General features: G+C 39.9%; 2 protein-coding genes across 2 annotated transcripts in view; one reads left to right on the forward strand and one right to left on the reverse strand.

The window, feature by feature from the left end:
• rpl24 (ribosomal protein L24) overlaps positions 1 to 9,865 on the reverse strand; it is a 73,772-nt gene that overhangs the window by 27,177 nt on the left and 36,730 nt on the right. The window lies entirely within an intron of this gene.
• Positions 421 to 9,652, forward strand: gpr161a (G protein-coupled receptor 161a). The gene is made up of 6 exons (XM_051404676.1): positions 421 to 619; positions 2,323 to 2,710; positions 5,114 to 5,835; positions 6,151 to 6,258; positions 7,191 to 7,316; positions 7,496 to 9,652. The coding sequence occupies exons 2-6, from the start codon at positions 2,367 to 2,369 to the stop codon at positions 7,771 to 7,773; spliced, it is 1,578 nt and encodes a 525-aa protein (XP_051260636.1). The 5' UTR covers positions 421 to 619; positions 2,323 to 2,366; the 3' UTR covers positions 7,774 to 9,652.

Genomic DNA, 9,865 nt, shown 5'->3' on the forward strand with positions numbered 1-9,865 from the left:
GTTTGTGCGGGAAGCTTTGATGTCCGTGGGTGGTCCAGGCGGATAAAACTGATGCTGCGTAGTAACTTCATTCATAAACACCACCAGGCTGCTATTAAAGAAATACACATGCGTACATTGTTTTTGTAAACATAAATACAAAACGCCTACACTAACCACACGTTGTATCCCAAACAGAATAAAAATGTACATTTATGCCTTTCAACACACACAGTTGTCATGGTGATAAAAAAAAATAATGGGGGAGAAGAAGGAAAAAAAAATGCACATAAATGAAAAGCAGCAGCAGGACAAACGATAACCACAGAGAAATGGCGTTAGCAGCTCCAATGGCGATATAAAAACAAGGCAATGCTTCCTCGGCGACCACCCACACACTGAAGGAGTCAGCTCTCAGAGGGAGGTGGGAGGAGGACGCCATTGCAGCCGCAGCTGGCCGTTGGTGATTCGGCTGAGGAGGGACAAACGGTAACAAACTGAACAATGTCGGGGGGCTGTCGGAGGTTTCTTCCGCCTCAGCTCTCGGTTACTGGGTCAGACTGTGGAAGCGGACTCGTAGGATGGACGAGTTGTCTTTGAGGAGGAGAAAATGTGGATCCACAGCGCCGAACCAAAGCAGGTATAAGAGGGATAGAGCAGTGCCTGTCTGTCTGTCTTCCTGTCTATCTGTCTGCCTGTCTGTGTGTGTGTGGGGGGGACAATGGGAAAAAGTTTGAGCTAACCTAGGCTAACTAACGGTAGTTAGTTAGCGGCGGTGCTAACTGGTGTCAGTCTGAGAGCTGCAGCCGCTCTCTGCTCTACCGCTGTAAACAAACCTTACATATCGCTTGGTTACACGTTAAAAGTCGACTTTAAACGAGTAACTTAACGCCATGGTGAAAGATATGGGTTTCTGCTTCAAAATAAGGGTGAATTTGAGACATTTCCGCGACTTTGCTGGGCTGGAGCTCAAACTGTGGTCACAGGCGGTTTATCAGTGAGGATTTCAGCCTGGAGGCTTTTGAGTTGGTGTAACATTGAAACTATATAATTACTCAGATATATGGTAAACTATTAACTTTATCCGGTGGTAGAAACAGTGTTCCGGTCTTTTGCTTAAAAGTAAAAGTAGCTTACTTACAAAGAAAAGTCCTGCATTCTTAATAAGTCTTATCTGCTTTATTATAATTATAATTATTATTATTATTATTATTTATTAAATCATTGGATTATTAGTACGGATGCCGGTTGGAGCTACTATTGACACATTTATATACTGTTGGCTAGTTTAATCTATGCAAATAGATCTTATTTGATACATTTGATATGTGTTTTGTATGTAAAATGTTAATCTGCTAAGTAACCTGTAACTAGAGCTGTTAAGACAAATGTAGTGGAGTAAAATGTGCAGTGTTTGGCTCTGAGATTGAGTGGAGTAGAGCTATAAAGAAGCAACAAAAGGGAAATACTTAAGTTAACTACAAATACCTCAGAACTGGGTTTTAAGTGTAATACTTGATGAAATGTACTTAATTACTTTCCACCACTGCTTTAAAGCCATGAGAGGACAGTAGCTAAATGTGTTCATACATTTTACAGGCTTCAATCCAAAGACATATCCTTCCAGGACCACATCAGTGTTTGTTTTTTATGTTTGAGGACATTTACTTAAAATCACATTACATCACAACTAACCATTCTTGCAGCCACTTGTTTCAGTTCATTTCTGTGCAGTATGAAAAGCAAATATTAGGCTCTTGAAACTTGCTTGAAGTGTGTAATGTCTCACTGTGAACATAGTCAGTGTTAATGTTTGTCAAAGTTACATTATTCTGCAACTATTTTCATATTTGGTTACTTGTCAAAAATCTCAAAAATCCTCTGGTTCCAGTTTCTGAAATGTCAGGATTTGCTTCTTTTCTATGTTTTATATATAATTGTAACTTAAATATAATTGGGTTTTATTCTGTTGGTCAGACAAAAGAAAGAATAAATCACTTTGGGGTTTGAGAAATAGGGTTACAACAGTGTAAGATTTTCACAGTACAGTAAATGTCTCAGAAAATATCCCGGTTTCGCAATATTACACAATTATTACTGTTGTCAGTTACAATGATCCTTAAAGGAATGAAAACAGAAAGGATGTTTGGTTGAAACACAAAATATTATGTCTTGATAGACATTAGACTTAAAACTTTATTTATTATTAATAACACTTATACAGTACAGTTAGAAAAAAACCCACTAATACAGTAAAATTAGAAGAAAAAGGAGATTTTTTTAGCAATGCCGTCTCTGTAATATCCTGGGACACCATTTCTAACCACGTTTTTCTCCTCACAGTGTCCTACCAATCCTTCACCTGTCTGGTGGCCCAGTCTCTCACCATGAACACCAGTAGGAACTGCACCACGGTGGGGAATGGTGAGGGTCTGTCTGCCCTGGAGTCAGTCTCCATTGTGACCATCACACTCCTCGCCTGCCTGGGGAACCTCTTGATTGTGGCAACCCTTTATCGCAGGCCTTATCTGCTCACACCCAGCAACAAGTTTGTGTTCAGCCTGACGCTGTCCAACCTGCTGCTGTCCATGCTGGTGCTGCCCTTTGTTGCCGTGAGCTCAGTAAAGAGAGAGTGGGTGTTTGGGGTGGTGTGGTGTAACTTCACTGCCCTGCTCTACTTGCTCATCAGCTCTGCCAGCATGCTCACCCTTGGAGCTATTGCCATTGACAGGTTAGTGCTGGATAATTATTGAACTCGTACTCAGTTGGATAATCCCTGTAGAGTCATATATTTAAATCATTTAAAGACAAGACACTGGAGTACTATGACCAGTGCAGCTGCTCACTGGCCCAGGTTAATCAGAGAAATAAAACATTATTCTTTGATTGTTTCACAGTGGTTACGTTTAAGCACAAATAAGACAAACAAACAAACACTGCCGCACTAGCCTGTGGCTAATCGCTGCAACGTCTGATTTGGTCTGAATACGGCCTTTTTAGGGAGAGCATAGCTGAGAAGGAATGTTTGAATTGAACCCATTTGTTCCATTGTAATTTAATAAGTCATGACCCAGACAAAGTGCATTTTTAAGAGTGATGCCACTGTTTTCATAAAAAACAAGTGTTGTTGCCAGTGGAGTAGTTTGAGTATTTATGTCTGCAATAAATACATAGATCCATAGAAAATGCATAGATAATCAGTCTTAAGTTGGTGGTTGTTATGTGATTATCAGTTGGCCATGTTACCTTGCAAAGCTGTGGTAAATTGGTATTTTGTTTAGGTATACATGTATGGTTACATTTCAATATGAACTATTGGAGGAGAGGATTAAATTCATTCAAACACAATAGGCTTTTTATTCATAAGCACAGATGGAGGTCTAGGAGAAATTCAAATGTCTAATGTTCTCAAAGGCGAAAGTGTTAATTTTCACAAGTGAGCGTGAGATGTAACAGCAGATATTTCAGTTATAAGACTGACTTGAGTTTGCATTCAGTTTATTTTTGGAACTGTCATAAAAATTTCTTCCCAACTGTTTTTAGGCACATCTTTATGAGGTTAGCAGGATCCCGATTACAGCTGTCACAGTTGGTATCAAAGTGAACAACAAAACATACAGTACTGTAAATGGTGTCATTCTTTATGCAGTGATAATATCTTTCACTGAGTGACAACAGTTAACATATTTTGTGGCTGCTACCACTGAAAGTATTTCATAAAAGCCAACAAAAGGGGGATTTCCCTAAACTTCTGTGATCTCCTTTATTTTCTCTATATAAAGCACAATTATCTATCCTTTCTATGTGAGATGTATCTTTACCTCATTCTTACGACAAAGTGAATGTGAGATTTGACAATGTTTGTGGTGTTACTGGTTTTGGAAGAAACATATCAATGTTCTGAAACTTTTAGATGTTGTTTTTGGTGTGTTTCCCTTTAAGGTCAGTATGTAGCCTTGTAAATAAGATTGGTTAACCACACACTTAGGTCGTGGTATTTTTCTGGAGATTTTCCCGGCTCAAGTGACGAGCATTAGGCAGGCTTACACAAAATAACTTTGAATGTGAACCGACATGAATGCACCATTCATCTGCAGGGCACAGATTATTTCCATTGATTCCTATTTATAGAAATAAGAAACTGATAAACCAATAAAACCCTACAAAGATAAAGCTAATTCAGCACTTTCACGACTTTGTAGTTAGTCACAGACTAACGTTTTTCATTGCTTATTCTTTGACTAGATATTCACTCATTTTAATAACAATTTTGTTCATTTACACTGTTTTTGTTTAGACAAAGATTTTTTTATGTTGTTTTGTGTTAAGATAAAATTACACAGTTATGTATTTGGGGAAAATGGGCTCAAAAAAGGGGAAATGTTTATATTCCTCAATGTAGGTTATACAAACTGTTTGTCTTTTAGTATTGGTCCTGTAAGTCCGGTGTCATTAAAACTATACCTAGCTCTATTAAGAGGTAGTGAGCCATAAAAGAACACAAATAATAAAGATGATTGATTAAACATTTCAAGTAATTTTTATCAATTATAAAGAGGCCGAACAAACATTCCCTGGTTCTGGTTATACAAAAGCTCGGATGATGTCCCATGGGGCTCTGGGAAATTGCCTATTTACTATGAATGTTATACAGTGGGGGGGGGATATTTAATAAAAGAATAATTAACCCAAAATGAAAATAATTGTTAGTTACAGCCTTAAAGTTAAGTAAAAAATATTTTTTAGGGTCATTTCAGGTTGATTATCACTCTGGTTACAGTTATATTGTGATCCCTGTTGTCAGGTATCACAAAGGACTATAAAATGTAGTTACTATGATCTACTGTAAATTAGCTCAGTAGCATACAGTCACTGTTCTCACTGCTGTCCTAATTACCCTCAGCACCTTCGGGAATTTTTGATTACAGTGCATGTTTTTGTTCTCCCTGCCAAGCTCTCCTGTTCTGTTTGCAGCTTTTCAGAAAACACTTTTCACAGCATTGTTGTTTTGCTTCTGTATCACTCACAATGAGCAGTCTTTCTCTGTTACTGGCACCAGACGGCTCCCTTGAGACTAGTGTTGAGTTTCCTTTCTGCAGGGTTTCTTCACTGTGTTGCCTTCTCGTACCAACAGGTACTACGCAGTGCTTTACCCGATGATCTACCCCATGAAGATCACAGGAAACCGGGCGGTTGTCGTCATCGCCTACGTGTGGTTACACTCCCTGATCGGCTGTCTGCCTCCTCTTTTCGGCTGGTCGTCCTTCGAGTTTGACTGCTTCAAGTGGACATGTGTTGCGTCTTGGCACAGAGAGCCGAGCTACACCGCCTTCTGGGTCACCTGGTGCACCCTTCCCCCGTTCATCATCATGCTGGCCTGTTACGGTGTCATTTTCCGTGTTGCCCGCATGAAAGCCAGGAAGGTACACTGTGGGACAGTTGTTGTTGCCCAGGACGACTCCAATGGATCTCAGAAGAACGGACGAAAAAACTCAAGCACCTCAACTTCCTCTAATGGAAGCCGGCGGAGCCTAGTGTATGCAGGGAGTCAGTGCAAGGCCTTTGTCACCATCTTAGTGGTGATCGGCACTTTCCTCATGACCTGGGGGCCGTATGTTGGAGTGGTGTGTACCGAGGCTTTGTGGGGACAAGGGAGTGTGTCTCAGGGACTGGAGACTTTGGTGGCGTGGCTGTCTTTGTGCAGCGCCGTGTGCCACCCGCTTATCTACGGTCTGTGGAATAAAACTGTGAGGAAGGAGCTGCTGGGGATGTGTTTCGGAGATCGCTACTACAGAGAGTCATTCGCCACGCGGCAAAGGACATCCCGTCTCTTCAGCATCTCCAACAGAATCACAGGTGGGAGAGCAGCAAGTGGCTCTGCTTGTCATGAGTGGCTTTCAGTCTACTGTAGAACAGTGATCAGCAAACATAAACGTATAACTATTATGTACATATGTGTTCAACTGTTTCTGTAAACTGTAAACAGGTATACAATAGTGGGAGCGTAGGTGTAAGTGCAGAGAGTGCTGGGATAGATATTGAATGGGTAGTGTGATAAGTAGATTCAGTGGGTGGTTTATGTATAATATATACAGCCTGTTTAGATCGTGTTGTTGTGATTCAATGTGTTGTATGACGTTGTACAACTAGAACTTGCTTGTGTTCTTTCAGACCTCGGTATGTCCCCACACCTGACAGCCATGCTGGCCGGTGGAGGCCATCTGCTGGCCCCAGGGAGCAGCACAGGAGACACTGGCTTCAGTTTCACTCAGGACTCATGTAAGTATTGCACACTGGACGCAGAAGGGATGGCTACACTACAGTAATCAGTGACTTCTAAACAGGAAGTGGCTCACAATCTACAAGTATAGAATCTAAATCCTGGACCCTTTAACTAGTCATACTTTAATAACTATACACACAACATAGACCAACTAACAAAGGTTTCCTATGCTTCTGCTAAGAAAGAACATAAAAACTGGTGATTTGGAAACAAGGTGACAGCTTCTCTTTCTTTGTTTGAAAAAAAAGAAAAAGATCTTTTGTTTGTTTTGTTTGAGCAAGAGTCTAAAACTCAAATACCGTCAATTTACAGTAACATAAAAAAAAGAATTATCACATCACAACCAGAGATAATATATTTCTTAAAAAATGAATGAGACAAATAATCTGCCAAATTCTGATTTAAAAAAACTGTCAGTTGATTAATCAACAATCAATGAATTGTCTCAGATCTACAATATACTGTTGTCCTGAGTTATATTTAATGCTAATATTTAGTCAACAACCAGGCAGCAGTGATTGTTATACCAGCAGATGTTGCATCTTTACTGACAGATGTGTTAATGCCATTAAACTCCTGTTTTGACAACCGGACTGTTGATCTTAACTTGAACATAAAATGGAGATAGTGATTCACGGCACGTGTAAACATGATGTTTCGAAAGGCTGGCAGATGGTAACTCTATTGCGTCATACTCCCACAGCTTTGTAACAGTCAGTCTCACATTCCTGTTTCACAGCTCATGGTGTTCAGTTCAGGATGGCATAGGTAGGGCAAGTAATGTCATGTATAATACAAATAAATGATCATCCAACTAATTTGTGTCCTTTTAATTAAGATGGTTGCTGCTTTCACATTTTGGGGTTTCTGTAAATGACTGCTCTCAATTAAGCAGCCTTTTTTTGTCTCTGCAATGTTTCCCATGCAGGCACAGACGTGATGCTGCTGGATAACTTCTCCACAGACGGCTCCTCCCACACACAGCACCACGGGCATCAGTCCGGGAAGAGGAGGAGCTCGGTCACCTTTGAAGACCAGGTGGAGCATTCCAAAGGTATCTGTCGTCATCCTGCCCCACTAAAGATTAGAGGGAAGGGAGTTTGCTTTATACTCCCTGAGGGTTTGGAATATCACTTTGTGGTCCCTCAACAAAGCGTCACACTGAGCTTAAGATTTGTTTACTGTAACGTTTGTCTGTTGAACCTCACGAATAATCTGCGTTGTTCTCCTCAGCTGAAAACACCAACACGTCCTCAGTTCAAGTCCACGCAGAGGTACACAAATCTCTCGACACCTTTGCCTCCTGTCTGGCGAAGGCTATTGAGAGCGATGCTAAGCTCACCCTGTTTGGGGAGGATCTAGGTCTGCCGGGGGGACTGTTTACAACCAGGGCAGCACCGAGACCCAGATACCTGGACGGTCAGAGACTGAGGCTGGAAAGCATCGATGAAGGGATCGTTAAAGACGACAGAGATGAAGAAGAGCTCGATGTGGAAGAGAAACCAGCCTGAACACAGCTGTACATGCTTATAGGCCATACTCAGTTCATTAGTGAACTACTATATGTGACCATTCAGAGCGGTGCTTGTCCTGCTCTGTTTATGAAGTCTGATCACTCTACACATGGGTACTCCATACTTGAAATTATTAGAAAACAGGAAGAAGCGCATTATTCATTCCACTAAGTTGGACCAAGTTCACACCATCAGTGTCTTTACAAGTGTTTGTATGCATTAATGTAATCAAATAGGAAGCCTTAACTACTGTATCCTAAATGATCTGATTGTAGTAATTGGTTTATTACTATATGTTATTGTATGACCTCAGGACAATAACATGTGCCTCATTAGGGCTGGGCAATATGAAAGAAATACAGTTGTTTCTAAATCACTGTTATTAGATCTCTTTAAAATGTCTCCTTTATTATATGTTCAAGTTTGTTTGGAAGCTCAAGTTCTCTTTTATTCAGGAGCAGACGAAGAGTCAATTTAAGCTTGTACTGCACACTGATGGTCCACATATAGTTTCCACTTATTGTGCTTGATGAGATCGATCTGTGTGACTGTGGTCAAACAACAAACTAAACTTGATTTATACTTAACTTGTACATTTATAAGTCTTAAAAATACATGATGACCTCATAACTCCCAACAATAATGGTTTTAATTACCTTGAATGACAGACTTTGGCTGATGTGAGGGATCCATATTTGGATGTTTTTCTGTTATATTAAGTGCCAAGTTGAACATATCAGAGCTGTGAGGAAAATCTCAGTTCCTCAGTCATACAGTAATTAAAACCTCGTTAATAACTGATATATAAGTAGAGGTCTAATCAGTCAGAATCAGTGAAAATGAGTGCAGAGCCTTTAATGTAATGCAGCAGAAATAAGTGTCCAGAGTCGCCGGGGTGACCGAAATCACAGTTCTAGTTTTTTGTTTTTTTTATTTTCACAGGAGACATTTTGACACGTCACAGTAGGAAAAGCTCAGGTGTAAATAATAAAGTTAATGATGGCTGACTTCCATTTAGCTGCTTCAGTTTCCTGAAAGTCCTGCTGTTGTTCTCGCTGACTCACTGTGACGACTCACTGGGACACTTGAATACAACAGAGACATCGTTAATGTTATTAGTAACACCTGTGATCTTCCTACAATGACAACTCATCTCAGGTGAACTGAAAACACTCAATGTTTAAAATAAATAATGTAATTCATCATAAGAAAACCTTAACATTATTGTAAATGATACAGTATGTCCACGTATTGCCCAGCCCTGAGCTTCATCATATGAACTGAATGTGTTGGCCAACACTTAAGCAGAGTGACGGGGTGCTTATCGTGTACCTGATGTAACCACAAACGGGGATAGTCCTTACGTTTCATGATTATCTGCTATAGTAATTGCACTTGAACAAGTAGTGTGTACTTGTTCTCATAGAAACCACTCTCACCCAACAGATGGGTTAATGAGTAAATGAAGTCCAGTCATTTACTTTATGTTGCTCTATTGGTTGATTGAAGGTCAACTCACAGAAAAAGAAAATTGTGTTTGGTGTCAAATTGGAGGACAAGTTCTGGTCTTTATCTACAACACTGTAATACTCATCGGTACTTGTGGTTTACGTCAGTTTAGACCCTATACCGCTCCCTTTACTAGTCTATAAGGAACTCAGAAGACATTTGTAATAAGTAGAGCACAATTCTGGTGCTTCAGTCTTACCTCGTCATATCTTCATATTATGTTTGAATGGTACTACTTTTGTAGGAAAAAGCTATACACCTGAGATGTGATGTAATCTTTTGATTTTCACTATACAGTAAGTATTAATACAAATATTTGCATTAAAGTTTTGTATCAAGATTCTTCTATTAAAACTTTTTACATAAACATTTCTGAACCAATTTTTTATTATTTTTTCCTTGTTTGCGTTTCTTTGAGTTACTGATGTTCTTGAAGGGAACTCCACCTGTCTACTCCATCAGTGCCGAACGAGCACGACGGCGTATGTGAACAAAGTTGTATAAAACCTTTCGTGGTTCCAGGGGGAGCTGCTGGTCTGATAATGATAATGTTATAGGAATGCAACGCAAAATCAGTGAA

The sequence above is a fragment of the Dicentrarchus labrax genome, unplaced genomic scaffold (assembly GCF_905237075.1).
Source record: "Dicentrarchus labrax unplaced genomic scaffold, dlabrax2021, whole genome shotgun sequence".
Classification (NCBI taxonomy): Eukaryota; Metazoa; Chordata; class Actinopteri; family Moronidae; genus Dicentrarchus; species Dicentrarchus labrax.

Coding starts and splice junctions, on each gene's coding strand:
- gpr161a (XM_051404676.1), top strand. CDS start 2,367: ATGAACACCAGTAGGAACTGCACCACGGTGGGGAATGGTGAGGGTCTG. Junction 2,711..5,113: donor GGAGCTATTGCCATTGACAG/GTTAGTGCTGGA, acceptor TCGTACCAACAG/GTACTACGCAGTGCTTTACC. Junction 7,317..7,495: donor CCAGGTGGAGCATTCCAAAG/GTATCTGTCGTC, acceptor TGTTCTCCTCAG/CTGAAAACACCAACACGTCC.